The sequence below is a fragment of the Teleopsis dalmanni genome, chromosome 2 (assembly GCF_002237135.1).
Source record: "Teleopsis dalmanni isolate 2A chromosome 2, ASM223713v2, whole genome shotgun sequence".
NCBI lineage: Eukaryota > Metazoa > Arthropoda > Insecta > Diptera > Diopsidae > Teleopsis > Teleopsis dalmanni.
In genome coordinates, this window is record NC_051847.1 from 155313 (window position 1) to 177367 (window position 22055).

General features: G+C 30.5%; 1 protein-coding gene across 1 annotated transcript in view; it reads right to left on the minus strand.

The window, feature by feature from the left end:
• The window catches only part of LOC119682915 (kin of IRRE-like protein 1), a 37268-nt gene extending 20912 nt beyond the window's left edge, over window positions 1-16356 (minus strand). Inside the window, exon 1 of the mRNA XM_038096461.1 lies at window positions 15840-16356. Within this exon, the coding sequence (XP_037952389.1) occupies window positions 15840-16101 (262 nt within the window). The 5' untranslated portion in view covers window positions 16102-16356. The remainder of the gene's footprint in view (window positions 1-15839) is intronic.
• Window positions 16357-22055: the final 5699 nt, after the last annotated feature.

Sequence of the window (22055 nt, forward strand, 5' to 3'; positions counted from 1 at the left end):
GTATACTGAACTCAGAAGTGTTTTTATAAAAATTGCGAAAAAAAAATGAACAGACCAACGCAAAGAACAACTATTTTAGATATAATAAAATACTTAGTCTAATAATACCAACATTGCAACAATACCAAGATTAGTATTTAGAATAGCTATTTTCTCTTTATAAAGTATTTCGGAAATTTAATATTCAAACCATTATTTGTTAGTTTCACTCGGTTTTTTACAAGAGCACACATCCCACACATTTCAACCATTTTACACATTTGCCCTGTGGCACTATTTGCAATTTATTATTTTTAATTTACTAATTTTATTATTTTTGAGTTTTGGTGAAACTTTTCGTACAACTAAGCACAACACAATGCAACTTTTTACTCCACTCACATAATAAATTTAAAACAAAAAAACAAAGGTACAAAAGCAAAAACTTGAACTTTAAAGTTTCGGCTCGGGCAGGGCAGCATCATGCAGAAGCAATTTACTGAACAATATCTGCCTTCTACGCACTTCACCCCCATTATTCTTACTAGAAGTACAGATGTGAAATACCTGCTCACTGACAACTTAAAAACCAAAACATGCAACTCCTTGCAGCTACAACAACTACTCCTACCTACCACCAAAAAGAAAAGCATATAACGAGAACACAAAGGCAAAGCAAAGGTACTCGTAAAATTGCTTAAATGTGCTTGCATATCACTGTGCACATAGACATGTTCATTATGATGCTGATAATGATTATGAAAATGCTTATGAAAATGATTATGATTGCTATAGTTATTATTATCACAGTAGTTAGTTGAAGCTGCAGTGGCGATTTAGTCGTTAACTGCTGTGGAATATTGTTGACGTTACCATAAACAATGTAAAGTTGCATAATATTGTGGCTGCTCCCAGTACGCAATTTCGTTTTTATAATAGCAAATTTTAAAATATTGCCACAACGCCTAAAAAAATTCAGCGCACAACCATGCAATAACGTTGTGTAAAAAAGAAAACCTGAAACAAACCGCATCAATATTAGAAGCATATTTTTCAGCGCAACATAATTTAACGACAATGCCTTTTATTGTCTTACATGTTCAAGCTACCAACAACAGCAACGCTCAATAGTTGCAGGAATTAGTTCGTGTTTGGAAAGTTCTTACGAAATAATGCAAGTACAGGTTTTCACGCCGTTTTCTTTTTTTCTATAATAAATAAATTACAATACACGAACACTGTTCTGAAGAAAATCTCAATGGAAGGAATTCTATTACATTCTATTACAAACCAACAAAAATGGGAAAAGTATTTTTGCATTTATTCTTGTTAATTTTATTTTTTAAAATTACTTTTATACTACCTGAAGTCGCGACTCGTATTAGTTGCATTATTTTCTTAATTATGTACTAGTTTGTATTAAAGCGAATTTTTCTGTTAAATAGATAAATATTCCTCAAGCGAAAATTTAAAAATTCATATAAATGACAAACTAAGAAATCCCAAAGAAATTTGTTACGCATGAATTTGCATTCAAGTTGAACTTTTACGCCAGCAAGCATAAAACCCTAAGACGTTACCGATTTACGCATAATTACAAGTTCAATTAAAGACTCGAAGATCGGACAAAATACCAAGTTGATATTGGTGACGTAAGCAGAAATGAAGCTGTTATGTAAGGTTTTTAAACAATTCTTCTTTAGTATTAAGTATTTTATTGCCAATGTCATAAATATTATTTCATAGAAAAATAATTTTCCTTCGAAGAAATTAATTTCTGTAATTTACTAATCAATCATGAATGTAAATATTGTTTTTCTCTCATTAGGAGAACTAGATTATTTAAGGATATGTCCAAAACTATGTCAATTATTTAAACAACTTCAATGACTGTAAAAAGCAGTGCTCTGAAGTTTTTCATGTGATCAACCTACATGCTACACTGACAAATTGTAGCGTATTGCTGTCACTCAACAAGCTAGCACCATAAATAAGAATTACTTGCATATGAATCCGTTTTGGATTGACGCAGTTTATCTTCCAACTAAGAGAAATTGTCAACAAACGATTTCTGTTGATTTCTTCCCTCGCTGTCCTTATGGTTGCTATTGTTATATAACGCAATGCCTCAGCTCAGCTCAGATAAATATAAATATCTTTACCATCAATATGTCAGTCTCTTATATTTCACTTAGACATTTTTATTTGATGATTTCTCCCTCCACATATACGTAGGTATATAATAATGTGGATTTGTACCCATGTTTTTGTTCTACGTATTTGTAATTTGCTTAATTGGTGACATGGTCTTTTATCAAATATAAAGAAAATGCAATTTTTTTTGTCGAAGCGTCTACATGCAATACAGAACCTTAAGCTTTTAAACACGAATTTGCACCGTCACGCAGTGAATGTGTCGCAGGCAGTCGTTTGACGTGACAATAACACACAAGTATTTTTATTATTTCAGTTCACCACTACAAAATCATATGTAAACACGTTTTTGAATTAAACCCTCTCCTTGCACGGAAAATGGATGTTAAGTACAGATATTCTAAAAATAATGCATTGGCCATCAGATCTCCAATTTCACTTGATTTCTTTTGTACTTGCGTACTCACTGGAATACCCTTGTACTCCAGTATGTTTTATCTAACCAGCAGTTAAACGATGTTTGAGATAAACCATTTTAAGAACGATTAATCAACACAATTTCAAATTTACATGCAAAATACTAGCTGATAAAATACTTACAGAAAACAATAAAATTTTTAATATGAAAAATGAAACTTTTAGTTTGCTAGCTTATATTTTATAGTGCTAGAGGTTGATAATTTTAAATTAAATTAAACGTGATTCTAACCAATCAACCCATGCCATCCATTAATTCCCTGCATGACGGTAAGGCCAAAAATCCCACGGATATATAAATACAAAAGCCACTTTGCACTTGTATGAGTTTGTAAAATTGTTTACACAAAACAAAAAAAAATATATGGAAGTAATCAAACAATGGCGCAATTAGACTTAAGTGCCACAACATAACTGAAAACAAATTTGCTTCATTTAACGTCATCAATTTTGGGTCAGATAAAAGTTACTATTTCTTTCAAAAATTTAAGGAGAAAAGATTCCCGCAAGTGCGGAGCAATTAAAACCTTATTACAAGTTGACTAGAAAGACGACTTCTTTCCCAAACGTACAACATGCCAAGTGCGCAGAGGCAACGAAGCGTTACCAAACACACTCCCGACACCAATAGCAAAGACGATGACTAAGCCTAATTCAGTGGACAAACAGTGCTCAACTTAATGTGATCGAAGTGCTTGGGGCAGTGGTCATGGCATGTGATACACTATATACACTATAAGATGCTCTGGCAGAAGTAGAAATTACTGAAGCATGCCAAGCGACAATGTAGCAGTCTCTGAAAATTCACACGCAAATTTTCATGAATATACATTCAAAATATGAGTCCGTTTTATTATATTGCAATTCTTACTTAGTTGTCTTGGCAGATAAAAAAAATTTAATATTTTGTTTTCAGGTTTAATTTAAGCATTGAACGTTGTTTCAATTATTCTCGCCATTATACATATTTTCGTATCTTGTATTACTACTTTGATATACAACATACATTACTTACCACTTTAATTGCAGATACAAGAAATTTAGCCACATCTTTGTGCGTTCGTACTTATTTAATAATATATTTATCCATTTTTATGTCATTAGCATTTAAATTTTATTATTTTCGTTTTCTTTTGGTTTTTGATGGTACCCTCAACGTAAAGCAAGCAATAATAAAAGGACTCGCTTTCACAGTATCAGACTTTTATTGTATTTCGACTTCAGTTATCCTTTCTTATGTATTTTTCAATTTTGTTGAGCCAGACATGCAACATGTAGCTAAAGCTGTGCTGGCATGGACATATTTATTTCTTGTCTTTGCAATACTTGCATGCCAGGAACATGAAAACTCTTACAGACCCAGTGACAAACGATCGTTGCTTCAATTTTATGGTCACCAAATTGAATGAACTGTACAAAAATGGCGCCTTCCGTAATTGAAATGGGTGCGTCAACAAAAAGCACTAAACTTTTGAATGTCAATATCAGTTAGTAAACGCTCCTACTTCACGTGCCTCTGGATTACAATAATTATCCACAGACAGCTGCTTTTGTGGCAAAGTGCAGCCTGTGCAGCAAATAAAGATACTTTTTGTTCTACTTAACTGAATATAGCGAGAGAAGCAAACATGTACTAAACTGGGATGTTATCACAATTACTTTCGCATGAACCGACATGGAACGACAGGAAGGCGATTACTAGCTACGACAGCTGAAATTTGAAATACTTAAAGATAGTATTCAAAGACTTATTTCATCGAAACATAATGCAGTTAATATACAAAGATAAATTTGCATCAGCAATAAAGTCTTTAACGCGCAAAATATTTAATATGTGCAAAATAATTCATCAACTATTTAAGCACCATAATAATATTAATATTAATATTAATATTATGATACAAATAATAATACCAAATTATTATTCCTAAATCGTAGAACAGATTAAACAATAAAATATTATGTGTAGCAACCTAACGGAATTCCCAATCATAATATATTTTAGGAATCACTTCTTCGCGAGTCAATCAGCAACACCAAATAAACCAAAGTATTTATCTTGACACGCTTGAAATTTTATTCCTTAAGAATTCTCTAAAATTTATGATTTAAAAATAAAAAAATACTAATAATGTTTTCTAAGTCTGATATGGCAATGAAAACTAAAATTAGAAGGAATTTATTCCACATTACCTTCTTTTCACATATACCTATTATGTTTAATACGTTAAGAAGTGACAGGGAGAGAAATACTTTATGAAAAAGGAACAATGTAAAGACAAAACGACAGTCTCTTGCAAAAACATACGAACAAACACACGAAAAAAATGTTTGTTTATTTTTTGATTCTAAAAGTAAACAAATAGTGGACTTATTATGAATAGTAGAGGTAATTGACCTATACGTTACAGGTTATGAACAGTTACTAATCAAACTTTATTGTCGCCTGAATAGTGCGCACAAACTACATATTATCGATCAACATCACTCGAAACGTACAAATTACTTTCAGATAAAAAAAATTACCCATGGACTAGTACTGATCTGCTAACAACTGATATTTGACAAGTTATACTTCATACTAAACTTCGGTATCTGCTGAATATAATTTTACATTAGAACATTATTTTCAAATATATTAAAGTCTAATTGCTTTCTTTAAAATTTCAGCAGTTTTCTTATTAGTATGTCTTTAAGCAAATATTTTATTCATTATTCATTAAGAGGGACAAGTACTTACGTTTTTTAAAGGCTCTTTTTTTAACGTCCTTAGAGTTCTTAAAGTCCGGCATTTAAAAGCTTAAATTTTCTCATAAAAGGCATAAATAATGAATTTAAATGAAAGTTTTGCTTTTGTTTAATTTGTACAGTTGAGTACTACTCAATTCAATAAAGAATTTCGTATTAAAATTTATTTAAAAATTCCTCTAAAACTTGGTTGTAACAAATAAATTAATTCAAATTTATTTTTCAATCATGGCACTGAAGCACGTTTCAATAACTATAAAAAACATACACATAAACACAACAAAAAACATCCATTTAAGAATACATTACAATACAACCAACTAAACAAGGATAATGGAATCGCTTTCGAGTCCTATCAACCATCCACATAAAAACTCTTATGTGGCAATGAAATTAAAGAACACAATTATTGATTCTCTAGCTTGTGAATGGTGAGTGCGGAGAAAAGGTTCAAGCCAAATTACTGCATCCCACAAATGATATTTGAATTCCTTGACTTGGCATGCCTCAGTGCTTCACAAAACTTTTCCTATTTTTTATGATGAAGGACAAAAATATTTATGAATAATTTTAGAAATAGAAATTGCTTTGCTCGTTCTGGCAACTACAAAGTATAAAATGGTAGTGAAATATATGAAGTTACTTTTTATTTTTCAAATCAATTGATTTAAGCTTCAAACACGATTTGCAATTCCTTAGTATTTAGTATTCATATTCATAAGTATTATTAATAATTAAAAAAGATACAATTTCGACAAACTTAATCTGGATTAAATTGTATATATTATATTTTTATACAAGGGCACTAAAAATCTATGGTGCGACGATGGCAATTATATTCACAACGCGTCTGATATAACAAAATAATTTATCCATTCTTCGTTTAAACTAACAAATAATTTTTGAAACTCATTCAATAATAAATTAAAGAGCGGGTTGAAGGACAGCTCCCTCATTCGAACTTTTTTGTGTTAAAATATAAAAAAATCTACATATTTCTACACCTATAAATACTCAACATATAATTATTAAACATATGTTATTTTTTCTATGTGTAACATGACGCACTTGTGTTGTATGGCTTAATACTTTTGGAATAAAATCAGAAAATGTAATGATATTATAAAAAATCATTCAGCGGTACATCAAATATTCTGTGTTTATATTTGGCACAACATAATTTTATAATAGGTATTGCAAGTCATAACAGTTTGAGCAAAAATAACTCAGGCCTTCCTATAACCAGGGCAATGCATTATGTTTACACTAAGTAAAAACGAATGTAGAAGACAATCTCCTATTACTACAGTTTCCAGACCAGAATTCCCAGTAAAAAACTGTCACAAAATTAATTTTCCAGTACAAATTTTGATGTTTTAAATCAACAAAAAAACACAAAAAGACAATAAACAAAAATAAAGAAATTGAGGAAAACAATTTGCTGAATGCATTTTCACTATTACACCAACTGATAACGGTGAGTGTTACACATGTTCAGATTAATGTACTGCATTCACCACATGCAATGTGTAGAGTGACATTAACGCAGCAGGAGGCCTCTTGTACACCAGCACCGAGGCAGCAGCACCGTGATGCGAAAAACATGACTACGCAAACGTGTAAACATTCGAATGACTCCTGTGGCACATGTAGGAGAGTGCATTTACTGCAACCAACAAACAGATCGTAATTTCAGCAGTAAAAAATGCCTCAGAAAAACCCACACACAAATATACTCAAGCATATAGCTTCCTGCAAATACCCACAGAGTTTAACATCAGATTTTTAGAAGTAACCACCCGGCACTGACATTTTATTCGAGTATAACACTTGGAATACAATCTCTTTTTCAAGTTATTTTCCTCCTACTGGTAGACTACAAGATACCCATACAAATAATTAAGCAATCATTTTTCTACAGTTCTTTTAGATGTATGTTTAAAAATAAAATTGCATTTAAAGCTACGTTACTCTCTGATGACTTTCATTACTTTTATATATTAAACGATCTATTATGTGATCTGTTATGTGAAAATAATGAAAAAAAACTGCAAAAAAACTAATATAATATCAAAATGTTTTGATTTTTGCTTAAATAAATGTATCTCTGACTTTTAATTAAATTATAGTTTCCAAAACGATATACTAAGAGCATCACCATAGTCCCAAATATGACGTACTAAAGATATGTAAAATTGGAAGAAATGGCAGAAGAAAATAGTTCTATTAATATATCAATATATATACGTTAATATATGTATGTGTGATGTTCGTTTTGTTATACTAATCTATTAAAATTTTGTTTTAATAGCCTTTCCTATTATTTACTTCCGTCAACATATAAAATAACACCTAACTGGTATAAAGAAGATTCATATATACAATATATATCAAGTACATATCCTGTGCAAATTAATAATTTTGCTTTAGGTATTTAGTAATTATTGCCCCGGTTAGAGTGGTTTTTTTTCGAAAGCTGTCACAATCCAGTTTTAATTGATACAAACTTCTTAACCGGATGTTTTAAAAATTTAATGAAAAGGTTTAACTGCAACTACATCGCTGCCAGCAGAGAGACCACAAAACCACAAAACCAGCAATTCAAAAAAAATGTCAAGGATAGTGGAAACATATTTTAGATCTTCCTCATTTCACAAATTTCTTTCTCAACGAACTTTAATAAAATAAGTATCAATGTGTACAAAAACTAATTGAAATATTTTTTATGGGCTCCTGAAAGTAACGATGTCTGAATACAAGTCCATTTCTGCTAGAGTAATCGTTTACTTGAGATTTGCCGTATAATCATATTTATCTACAAAATCAAACAAGGATTTGTATTGAACTGCCATCAAGACATAGTGAGCAGTAGTGAGTATTATCAAACTGCAAGCTCAGAAAATAATTGCAAAATGAAAAATTTTTTTTCGCAAGAAAAATTTATTAAATTTTTTACTTTATATATTTAATACTTTATTTCATTTCATTAACAGAGTCAACTTTTCGGTTAACGTTCTCAACTTCCAAATAACAAATCCAATTTCTTCCGTAGCTTTATGTTTTGCTCTATTTTCAACTTGCTTATGCCCATTTTTGGGGCGTCCCTAATATAAAATTTGTGAAGCTAGGTCATCTGCTGAAAATGACAATAAAACTGTCAAAAGTCAGTAAGTACAAAAAGACATCAAGTGTTTGCCGAAAATCAACGCTGCGAACATAAAGCTCTAACCTTTTTCATCACATGACTTCTTAGGATAATTTGATATAGAAGTGTTATATAAGTGTAACACGTATTGCGCCAATTTATGAAAAATAATTTGAAACTGAAATGTAAGTCAATATATTTAAAAAATAAATTGTCAATTTTAAATGCCATTTGCGTTGCTCTAAGCTTAGGATTAACATTAACATGTTATGACTGCTTTATTACATGTGACTTTGTAAGTGCATTGTAGTCCTTTGTATTCTCCAAAATCAAATAAAAGGATACTTGACTCAATTATAATATGGCTGACCTGTCTGACAATTAGTTATTTGGATAGTTAAGAGTCATATTCTAATTACTAAAATTTTTATTAAGATTGTATTAGCCATTAAGCTTTGCTTGGCAATTAATTTAAAATACAACTATCAATGTAAATTAATTGCATATGATGTGTTATGTATCCACATAACACAATATTTAAATATAATATTTTGGAATATTATAGCCAATAATGTTATTATCTTTACATCGTATTATCGTATTAATATATAAGTAAAATGCTGGCTAAAACTTAAACTTACATAAAAACACAATGATACAAATTGACTATTTGAGACCAATTTATTTTAATCCCTGCTTCAACTATAATTAATATTATAGAAAGTGTAACCTTACATCAATTGACAAAACTCTGTTGCAAGTTATGTCTTTAATTTAATTTTTACAAGCTAAATAACAATAATGGATTATGTTAAATTTAGTTAAACATAGTATATCTGCTAGTTAAATAAAAAACGAGAATATTATTCTACTTCACCGGATTTTTCACGTTTAGAAAAGTATATTTCTAACAACGTTAAAATATTTATGCGCATATACTTGACACATCCCGAACTTTTATGGGATTACATACTCATATTCCGCTGTAAATTCTCATAACGACCGTCAAAAATTTGATGTGTTTTTTTAAGACTAAAGATCATATCATAAAAGCCTGGTCAAGACAGTTTTTAGTTTAATTACTTTTAAAATATTAATCTGTAATTTTTATATATCTATGCTTATATGAGAATATCCATATATAAAATGAATTACCAAGTAAAAAAGACAAGTAAAAAAGTAGAGTTAAAGTCAATACAACATTGGCTTCACATTGGATTAACTCTAAACATTGACCAGTTCTTGGTCAACTTCAAGATATAACATCTAGAAGGACCATAAAGTTTTTCTTTATTGAAAATACCGAACTACTCAACTATAAGATACAACAGTGCATAAAAGTGCAGAAACATTATAAGCGGATGCATCGTTTTTTATGTATCTATTTTAAATTTTAAATTTGTTTCATCATATATAGATAGATGGAATATGCAGGTAGGTAGCGTAGAGGTAGAAGTGGAGATAGAAGTAGAGAGATGAATGTCCCACTGCTCAGAGAGCTCGTTAAGGACTTTTCGACAATATACCTTGTGATCAAAAACTTATGTTTTGGGTTTGAAACGAGTCGCTTCTCGGCTGGTGACAAAAAATGTGAATTTCATTCAAAAAAAGCCGCAGTTTTTGGCCAAAAACTCCATCAATATCATTAACCAAACATCGTACTCTCTAGATATGGCCCCGTGTGACTTTTTCCTCTTCCCACGACTCAAATTGCCATTGCGAGGAACGCATTTTAAAATCATAGAGGCCATAAGGTAAAAATCGCCACACGAACATTTTTCGACTTTGTGTATAGACGCCAAACAAAAAATAATCGTACGATATGCGTTAAACTTTGACAGAATGTGTATAATAGTATTGCCAGCGTGAAAATAAAAAAAATTAACCGATTGGATAAGCACACGAATTCAAAAATAGGCCTCTCGTTCTTTTTTGATCAGAAGGTATGATGCTTATGAACTCAGCAACATGCAGGATAGCGGCTAACTGCAGCTGGATAATTTAGGTATATGATCACATTTTTTTCGGAACACTCAACGCATGTTTTAGTATGGATACTACATCGTCAATGGCAAGTACTTCCGTTTGGCATAGACAGCAAAAGTTCAGCAGTCGGAAAAACTTTTCTATATTCAGGCTATGAGAATAGACTCCCCTAACTTGTTGCTCCTCTTAGATTTATCCGTATATAAGCAGTGACTTTAATTATATAACTATGTTTTTTCTTTATTTCGAGAGGAAAAAAGACTTAAAATTTTAACTTGATGCTAAACCTTGACTGTCACTTTTCTAAACATTTTCAAGCATTATCAATCTGTTGTCATGCTTCAAATAAATATAAATAATCTATAATGCTATATTTTGTTAGTTGTTTCAGAATGTATAATCATAGATTGTCGAAATATCGATAAATTATTTTGATGTAAACATTTTTCAATGTATACGTGTAAGGATTAAATAACAGTATCATTAATCATTTATGAATATGTTTTGAACCTCACGACTGACTTCTTTTCAAATGATATTTTTGGTTAATAATATAAATACAAGCCTACTTTCACACGACTTTTTCCGAATATGATAATATGAATATTCTCTGAGTAATATAAATTCATAATTTTATCGTATTTGTGTATAAATTATATACTTGAAAACTAGACGGTCAATTACTATGAAATTTTGTTGTGTGAAAGAAGAAATGTCAGATAATGTAAAAATATTATTTCAGAGTAAAAATATGTTTTTAATATTCGTACAAAAGGATCACAATAATACTAAATGGAAAGATCAATAATAAAATGTTTTCTTTTTTATCTTTCAATTGAATATAAATTTTTATGTTAATTTGTAACATAAAAATAATAAAGACGTCCCCAATTATTGATATGCAAAAATATTCTTATATATATTCATAAAAATATAAAAAAGTGTTCTGATCAAAGAGACTACTGTGCCTGTAAGTTCAGGCTGAAAGCGTCATTTCAGTATGTATCCGCCCATTTCAACGAGTAATCTATATCAAAATTTGTTAAGTCACTTCAAACTTCATTTCACGTTTATTTACTGCAAGCGCGAAAACATATGCCCTGAAAACATCTAAAAGCAGAAACAGTTTTGCTCCACAAAGCCACAGACAACATCGGTTGCTGCTAGAAACTCAACGTGATTCATATTCGAGCTCTCACAGAAAATTTATGGGGCGTGTAGACAACTGTTTTTTCTTGGCAACTTTATTAAATCACACTTCCACATTTCAATGTTGCTTTTTGACAATTTTTATACCCATACATACTGTAAACAGGGTATATAAATTTTAATAATCATTTATATCTTAGGAAAATATTTATTCCTGATTTCTTAAATTATATAATAACATATCTTGATCAACTCAACGGACAGAACCGATGTTTAGAAGTCCGTTTGTCTGTAGATCTAAAAAAAATATTTATATTAAAATGCAAACTAACATAGTCTCTTAGTTTTTAACATAGACAAATTTGCATTTCTACTTAATATTTTGACAACTATAAACTATTTGTATCCAAAGTTCTGCACAATCAAAAGCGATATTACTCAATTATTTATGATATGAAAACGATTGGAGTTATGTATATTTTAAATTGATACATTAAAGGTGTTCAGAATTCAATACAGACGCCCTATAAACTGACACTTGAGATACAAGATTTTACAGAAAACCTTTTTCCTTGTAATTATATTTTCACTGGACTTCGATGTTAAGTATTATCATCCAAACTGAATCAGTAGTTAAAAAAGGTTAGATGCTAGTAAACTAACATTTCTAAGTTTCAAAACATAATTTAGTTAATTTGATACAAGTCTGTGTGTAAAGTATTTTCAGTTCGGCAAAGCCAAAGTTAAGTATTTGGTTTGTTTTATTTTATTTTTTTTTTATTAATTAAACACATTGTCTGCTTTTGTTGTACTTCAAGTTGTGTTTATATTATTTTGTTTAAATAAAATTCATTTATCATTTATTTGACCGAAAACCACCAACATAAGTTTTTTTTTCTATGGTTTATCTGTTTCCACCAGGAATGTGTGGGCCGCGGTTATGTCTTGCACAAGTCAAAACAACAAACAAAAATCAAAACTAAAATGTTGCAGATAAATACGAAACACAATAATTGTAAAATATAGAGTTAACAATTTACGAAATCTTTTAAAGTAGATGATGCCAAAAATAGTCGCAGATACGATTGTATTGGCATAACAAATTAAACGAAGATGCATATGTATATATAAAGAATTGTGGGCAGAAACTAAATTGGGGACAAATTTGAATAAGGTTAATTTATTAAATCAATTCCATTGCCATTCAAAAGCTAACTGATTGATAATTTTGTTACTACAAATAAGGAAATAACCGCACAAATAGTTAAGAATTATACAAAATTTTAACGTTTTACCTATATATAAATATAATTGTAAATGATATTCTGCGTTATTTACATTAAATTATATTCAAAAATTTACGAATACTCCAGATCAATTAAATGCACATAGAGGTACAAATGTATGTCTTCAAATCATTATCGTGGGTAATCATCAAATAGTTTATGGTCAACATCACTAACATTCATATCTAGAACGACATTTAGCAGTCAACCTCGTCATCTGCATCATTTACATTTGTATTAGTCCACACCCAAAATTTCACATGAACAAATTTAAATAAACAAAATTCAACTGTCTGTCAGTCTAACTACAATATCAATGTTTACCACCAATATTTTTAACAAGAGCATAAACTACTATAAGAGCTAAAGTCGTATTTAATAACCACAAAATTTGGAGGTGTTTTTACTACAACAAATTGGTTTAACTGTATAAGACAAAAAAAAAGCATCAAACACACATCAATAAATCTAGAATAGAATTACAAAACAATGAACTAAGTCTGAGATTTGATTTGGATTCCACGTTAAAAGTGGACTTTACTGGACTTTACAGAGTGGACTGTACAGAGGATGTTCACTTGCCTGTTTTCAGTTAGTGCTTTCTTGAAGCATTACTTAAACATGAAGAACCATAATAGTCTGGGACAATATGTATTGAAGGAAAGTGAAAAAAAACACTAAGCACTGATATAAACATATGTGTAACAAAACACACGCATAAAGTCGCTAATCGTGGAAAAATTCTGAAGATATCAACTGTGATCAGTGCTCTTATTTGATCCACTGTATTTCATAACTCCTGTTATCAGCAGAAACGTAAAAGTACAGTGAACACCAAATCAGGTGTTTACCGTACCTGATTTGGAGTACGGCAAGGAACGGAAAACAGTTTTTATGCGTTACGTGACTCTTCAAACTTTTTGCATAAACAACTTCACTTCCATACAAACAACAAATGCAGCAATAATTACAAAAAGCAGTTGATTTTTTACTCACAAGGAGGCGTGCTGTATAAGTAATCGTATTTATAGTTGTATGCGCAGTAGAAAAACTAATTACCGGAAATAAGCTGTTCGGTAGCCACTGACGAAATACATAGTTGCATGGCAGCAAGCTATAGAACGTTTATAAACTCAAGTTTTCATGGATATCGCAGCAAAAGATGTTTTGATATGTAAGCAAATATCTGATCGTTTGGAGATATTTTGAAAAACAAGATTATGTGAAAAGTATCGGGAGGACATTGTGTTTATACTCCTGTTTCCTTATTTTTCAAAACGTAAAAGTTTAAGTTCAATGTATAGAAACAATACTTTTTATAGTGAACTATAACAGCAATTCAAACACACTTAAGCACATAAGTTTGTTGCAGGTTTGCCCTTTTACTCAAACCGCAAGTTGCACCATTTTGAGAAGCTTCGAAAGGGCATAATAAGCCGCTCCACAGGTATGCGTTCAGACATGGTTCGGTTATTGACACTAAATGATTGACAAAAATTTGCTGCTCGCTGTTGCGGTCTAACAAGTTAATAGCCAAGACTCTATAAAAATTTGTGGTTGTTGCTGCACTAGGCTACACACTGCTTTTGAATGACACAATGCATTGTGCAACCTCTTCATTTCAAATTAACTCCGTTCCGTTCTGTCAAAAACACACTCATTCCTATTACAACTGCGTACAATTGTGTCAACTATTGGATTGACAGTTTGATTGCTAAATCGTACAGTAGTCACAGGTGTATGAAATGTTAGGTTAGTTTGGTTAAATAAGGTCAATAGAGTCGCGTTGTATATAAACACATAGTTCAACCACAAAATGAATGAAATAAGATTCGATATTTATCAATTTTCTCTCGGCTCGTGAAAAAGTTATTATACAATATACTTGCTAAATTACAGCTTGAAGAAATTTTAATGAATATATGATATGATTACCACGTAATGGTGACGGATTCAGTATTTTCACAAAATAAGATATACAAGATATACAATATAAGAAAATTTCAAACACGCTATTCGCTTATCAATTGTTTTGTATTTGGAAATCAAAAAAAAAAATCAAAAACGTGTGTAATTTCAACTATGTATTATTTAAAAAATATAAAATTTTTTAAGGCAATTATTACTTCCTATTATTTTCTAATTCTTCAATTGTCTACATTTATTACAGTAGGTTTTATTTCATTTGTATTCTACATTGTATAATTATTAGCTGTAATAAAGTTCAATTTTTATTTATAATATGAGAACATATTAATTTTCGACTTTGCTTTCCTTATATTTAATGGACTACCAATTTGATTGTAGTTTGCATAATTACGGTGAAAATGCATTTTGCCAGTATTGCTTTGCAAGAATTCTGAAGCCAAAACCCAACCCAACCCAACCCAGCCTTATGTAGAAGTGTAACAAGTGTCCAATAGTTCAATGTACGTGTATCATTGAAGAAACTCATGCTCTGCTTTTTAATCATTTTTATTTATATTAAACATTTAATTACTTCCTGTTCTGCGGTGGGAGACATTATGGCGGAAAGCATTCTATCTAAAACTAAATTATATAACTTCTAATTAAAACGAATAGCTGCATAGAAAAGTTTACCGATTAATTATAATTATATTTATGAACTATAATAAAAAACCAGCTACTGTTTAGAGTTCGAATCTAAAACTGGATAATGAAAATACATACCGCAAAAGAAATATTATTGATATTATATTTGAAATAAATTTTTTGATGAGATAAGGAAGTTATTTTGCCTATTTCTACAAAACTTTTTTAATTTATCTATATACTTTTTTTACAATTTCGGAAAAATAAAATTAGTTAGCATATACGGTTGAGGGAGACCAATTATAAACAATAACGGTTTTATGGGAAACAAAAAAACGTGGACTTTATTGCGAGGAACTTACCTAAAAAGGCTGTCTTTGAATATTGTAGGCAATGCTTTTGTTGAAACTCCTGTGTTCTTTGTAGTTGCTGCTGGGCCTGGGCATGTGCCTGTGCATGTGCCTGTTGCTGTGGTCTATATGTTCTAAAACGGCAATTGACATTATGGCCACCATATTGGTGGCTGAATTCATTGTGACGTACAGTTCTTTGGTTTGTTGAATTTGATGCAAAAGTAGCCATAATTGCTGGATAAATGGCCTGTTGACTTCGCTGCGACTTCATTTTTGTGGCGGTTTTTTCTGTTGTTGGTAAAATATTTTTATTAAGTCTATGATGATGATATCCCCTATGATTGCTGTTTTGACGTCATCAGCTGAAAACGTCGTCATTTGTTATGTTGCACCTACAATTGTTGTTGCTATTGCTTTTGAAGCGGTTCAATAAATTGTTCAATTTTTTATTTTATTTAGCTAATGTAATGAGATATCAAAAAATCAGTAGTAGAGCGGCTGCCGAAGTTTGTGCATATTGCCAATTAAAAACATACAAAAATACATCGACCGAATTAAGTTAAAAAATATTTTTTGATATTTTATTTTTCTAATATCGTTAAGAAAACATAATTCAGACTTAAAGCAATAAATTGAATAATGCAATAGCTTTATCTTGTCAAATCATTTTAACAGGAGTAACAGTTTCCAGTAGATAATGGCATATGTAGTCAATATGCTTACATTTATTTAATAATATTTAGAAACTCTTTTATTAGATTTCACCACAAATAAACTAACGGCATTCGTAAAAACCCGAGATTTTATAGTTTTGCAAATTTCGCTTTTAGGTATGTTAAGAAAGGAGCGAAAAATGTTAATTTTTGTTAGAGCACAACTTTTTCTGCAATTAAATGAATGTTAAACCAACGTTCAAATATTAACATATATCAATTATCAATTTTTAATGCTTTTATTAGAAAAAATTTTTTAGTCTTCGGCTCTTAAGAAACAACAAAGACTCTTTACCGAAGGGAGGCATTGAGATGAGGTTGTTAGTTTTACAGTTTCACAATCGCGTGCACGTTCTCAGTTACCGAATCAATTTATGGAAATTTAAATTGCGAAAGTATTTTCTAAAACGAAATTTCACTTTCTTAATGACACAACACGAGATCCATCTTAACATCGTTTTTCAGCCATTACCAAGAACTTGTACTTTTCTGCTCCTTTTAAGCACATAAGCTCACGCGGGCTACACACGACTGTATACAAACAAGCGTACAAAGAAGAAAAAAACTTACATCCAGCATACAGAATTCGGTAGGCACCGAAAATTTAGTGGATAGATCAATGCACGTGTGTGTGTTTGTTTATTGAATTTATGCTTTTTTCACGGCAATGATAGAACGCACATCATTCCGATACGACCGTCAACACTCAATCAAAGCTAAACCCGAACTAACGGCAATTTCCGCACATAAAGTCGAAAATGCAGCTACATTTTCAAAAATAGCATCAACAAAAGTAGCAACTCAATAACAACAAAAGCGCACACCACATTGAGCATTCGCATACGGGATGCGAGATTCGAGATTCGAGATTCGAGATTCGATATACTCATGACGCACAAGCAGCAACTTAAAATGTACATTTTTAATAATAATTTCGAGCTTAGTTTATGTGAAAGAAAAACACATCCACTAACAAATAAAATCAAACAAGCGCTGCACTACTGAGCAACGCAATTAGACTTCGAAAATTCGTAGAATTTTCCCACATTTGAATCCATATTAAAATTGCTCTTATTTGGATTTGTATTCCGCATATTATGTATTCAGCAATTTGGTTAGTAACGAATAAGTGTGGATCTCTTTAAAGGGAGTATTTTTTATGAACGCATGTCCAATGAAAGCTGTTGACGGCTTCCGAACGAAACGCATAGCAACAATTTGCAATGCTGTCGGTATACGAGTATTCAGACTTCAGTTCATTTTTCGAACATGAATTATAAAAAATACGCAACATAAGGAAAACTCGCTACTCTTGTAGCTACAGAATTTGATATGCATAAATACTCTAAAGTTTTGTGATTATTAAATGGACACTATTTGAGTATTTGCAAAATAAACTAAATCTGAAAGTTTTTTAATGTAAAAACAAAATGTTTATTTAATATAAAATTAAAGTCTCATTTTTTATGAGTATTTCGAAATTCATACTCATCTACTTATAGCAAGAGGGTACTTATGTTCGAAAATGCCAAAAAAAACAACGCAATATATACATTCATATGCATATACATACATATATTAAAACAACTTTAAGCCATTTGTAGAAAAATGTTTATTTATGCTCTTAATATTTTTAACCAATATTTTCGACTCTAAGCCTGTTGAAGTTCTAAAATTAAAGAAGGTTCAATGTATTGATGTAACAAACGTAAGTATTGTAAAGGCTTTCTGACTAGCAGCACAAAGAGTCGCACAGACAATGGATTTCATTAATTTAAACAAAGCTACATATTTATATTTGACTCCCTGAAGATATACTTTGTTAAATATATTCTGTATATATATGAAATGTAAGATACAATAATAATACCAATATAAAATTAATTTTATTTTTAATAAACGATAATTAAATAAATCCTTAAATAATTGCGTTACCCGTACTTTCCTAGAGCTTAAATCGTATATAGTATCATATTTAATCCAGTAAATTCTGTCCAAAGTTGACATGACATATGTATAATATATGGAATACGTCTAGTACACATACCAATAATTTACGAAATAGTTGCTGAGTGCCTATTGTAGCGTAATTATATACTTTGGAACATGCTGAGAATTTTATTTCTACAAGAAATAAGCCAAAAGCATTTTTAATTTTAAATTTCTCTTGCAAATACAATAAAGAGCTTGTGACTTAAACAATGTCAACAGAAGAGAGCATAGTTCAGAACAGAAGACTTCGCATGAAATTAGAAACGAACTGCATTAAGTTCGAATTAAGTTTCCAACATGTTGCATGTGTGCTAAGCAGTGTGACTCCGAAGAAACCATATCCTATTAAAGGTGGTATGAGTTCGATAGCATATTTTGCAATCGGTAATGTCAAGTATTGTGAAGGAGACTATCAAAACAAAGACAAAATCAAAATATTCATGCTTTTCGATCAAAAGCATAAACGAATTTTAAAGAATTTTGAAAACTTAAACATTAGATTCAAATAAATTTACAAAGTATAAAAACTGTCAGTGCTAACACTAAGGATAGTAAATCAAAAAATTGAATGTTGACCATAAAAAACTTGCCATTGTTGGTCCAACTCTTCAAGAGCCTGTTCGCACTTGGTGCTTTCAAAGCACGTTTTGAAAAAACTATTTTACTAATAAAATATGCCCTGAAATTGCGTTTGAAGTTCAATTAACCCAAAACATTTTCTATTTGTGATATGTGCGTTCAGTCAAGACTCAACGTGCGCTCATAATTCTTATTTGTTAATTTATTATCAGTGAACTTTACTGCGTATATTTAGCACGTGTCTTAGTTGTATAATTCTTCAGTAGAAATAACTAAGCTGTTAAATAATAGTTTTCAGGCCCCTTTACATGTATACACTTCTACAAAACCAAGTCCCTTTACATGTATACACTTCTATAAAACTAATCCGAATCAAATTCAGCGAAGAAGTCTACATTTATCAAATACCTAATTCCAACTGAATACCAAATATTTGTAATAAATATACAATAAAATAAATTATGCAGGTCTGCTCTGATTGTGGTTGATTTCTCAAAAAATCAATGGATAGCATAACATTTGATAGACTAGTATATATTGATATAAACTTTTAATAATATATCGAACTGATGGCTGTAATATATAAAAATGTTTAGAATCCCATATATATTAGAATATTCTTAATGCTTGTCAGAATGTAGGGACTTCTATTAAGTGACGAGATCGACTTTTCCTTAGTAATGTTACTAAACTAATGCTACATGTTACTAAACACAATTAAAAAGCAGAAATGTACGTAAAAGAGAAGTGCTTTCTGTTCTCCTCTTACTGTTGATTTGCATATCGCCGCAAAGCTTTTATGTAGATTTGCGAGGATATGCCACTGCATAGGATTTTAATAAGGAACCATATTGCCTAGTGAAACTAGCACAAATAGTGCCTCAGCTTGTTTGCATTGTAGATATTTACTCTCTGTAACATATTCTAGTTTATTTATTATTTATGGAATACCCTTATTGCATATTAATGCCTTCTGCATATTTCGCCCCTTCGCATTTCCACTAACAGCATTTAAAAAGTTTTTGCTTAACATTTTATCAAATTCAATATTCAAATTGTTTTTGCAAAATATTAAAGCATTTAATTAATTTTTAAATCTCTTTTATTCTAGATAAAAAATCTTAACTTCATAATAAAAGTTCATATTTTAAAAAGCAGAAAACCATAAAACACAAACGCATTCTGTGTTCAGACCAAAACAGTCTTAAAGACATTCTATTCCCACACGAATAAATCAAAATTATGCCCATCCACTCCATGTAGGCACTTCACTTTCTTTACGCTTCGTGCTTTTTTAAATCGGGATCTGAATCCTTCCGCCTTTTCTGAGATTTTGGTTTATAATTTCTTTGCAATTTTGTTTTTGTAATGCTGTTCTACCGAGCGTTAATTCATTTAGTATGAAAACGAAACGCACACCACATACATCAGATGTACTTGTTACATTGGGTGCGTACATTATTCCTAGTATCCACATTAGATAATGGTATGGCAAAGGACAAAGCAGTAATAATCACAATCACAGCGCCAAAGCAAATATAATAAAAAATACTCACACAGAATGATATGATTATGAGAACCATGAGACACAACACATAAATACAAAACTTATTCATAAAGTGAAAATGAAATTCCATAAACTCAGTGACAAGAAAAACAAATTGGGAAAGTAAGAGAACCCGTATACTTTAAAAAAGGAAAATTTGTAGCACTTGAAAAATCTGAAACTCAAGATTTGTCAATACTTAATTACAAAAATATCAGTTCAAAAATCAATTACCACGGAAGGTTCACCGAACAAAAAACTTAAGGTGTCACACTTCTACTTCGCTTTTACAACATGTCTTCCATCCACAGACAGGCTTCTTCCTGATAATCGTTGTTGTATATTTGGTGTTTCAGATACACGCAGTAACTGTCCCACATTTAGTACAGCTCGATTTTTTTATTGAGCCATAAAATTAATTCATCATGAAATGTCTACGCTGGAATTAAAGGGAATAAAGTGATTATTTAGAATTACTTTTATGCTATGTTTTTATTTGACTATCGTTTCTGTTGACATTTAGGTGACAAAACATTGTTCCAGGACTAAGTACTAATAAACCCTGTCGCTTACAAAAAAATCAGATTACTTGAATTATTTAATAAATAAATAAAAATTTGGTGAGCTCCGGCGCAGATTCCAAGTGTGAATGCTTTTAGGTAATTATGAATGGATCATAACAGTCTAAGTATTCAATTATATCAGTAACATGATTTCAGCATTTCTAGTTGATTATAACAAATATTAATTATTTAACCATATCATGAAGTAAAAGAAGGAGTCTTGCAACCAGTCAATCGTTATTTAAGTAACTAAAACTTCGAAATTCAAAAAAAAAATTATAAGAGGAAATTCTTAATATAGTGGGTCATCATTAATAAAGATGTGAACTTTGTCTGAAATTAAAGTAAAAAAGAAGAAAGCCAAATTTCAATTATATTTTATTAAAATTATGATAACCTCTAACCAATTAAGCATCGGCAAGGCACTTGATTGCAACAATTAAATTATAAAAATCGAATATATACATATAACTTTTGGCGTTGTCGAAAATTAGATACTCTTTATACAGAGTTATTAAAAAGACATAAACAAAGCTACTCACATTAAAAACGTGTGTTGTCTTTATATAAAAATGAATTCAGTAGTTCCAATGATATTTTCTTTGGATTTTGTTGCTCAACAACTGCTGAATTGTAAACATCTATAGCCAAATATCGTCAGTAACAGTGTACACTCGTAGAACAATTAAAAATAATTCAATAATAGATATTGATCCTGTGGGTAGATTGATTCGACATATCGAGTAAATATACTTTATGAATATTCCTACAACTCATTCACTGTGTTATAAACTCCTGGGTAAACTTTATATACCTGTATATCATAAGGGTG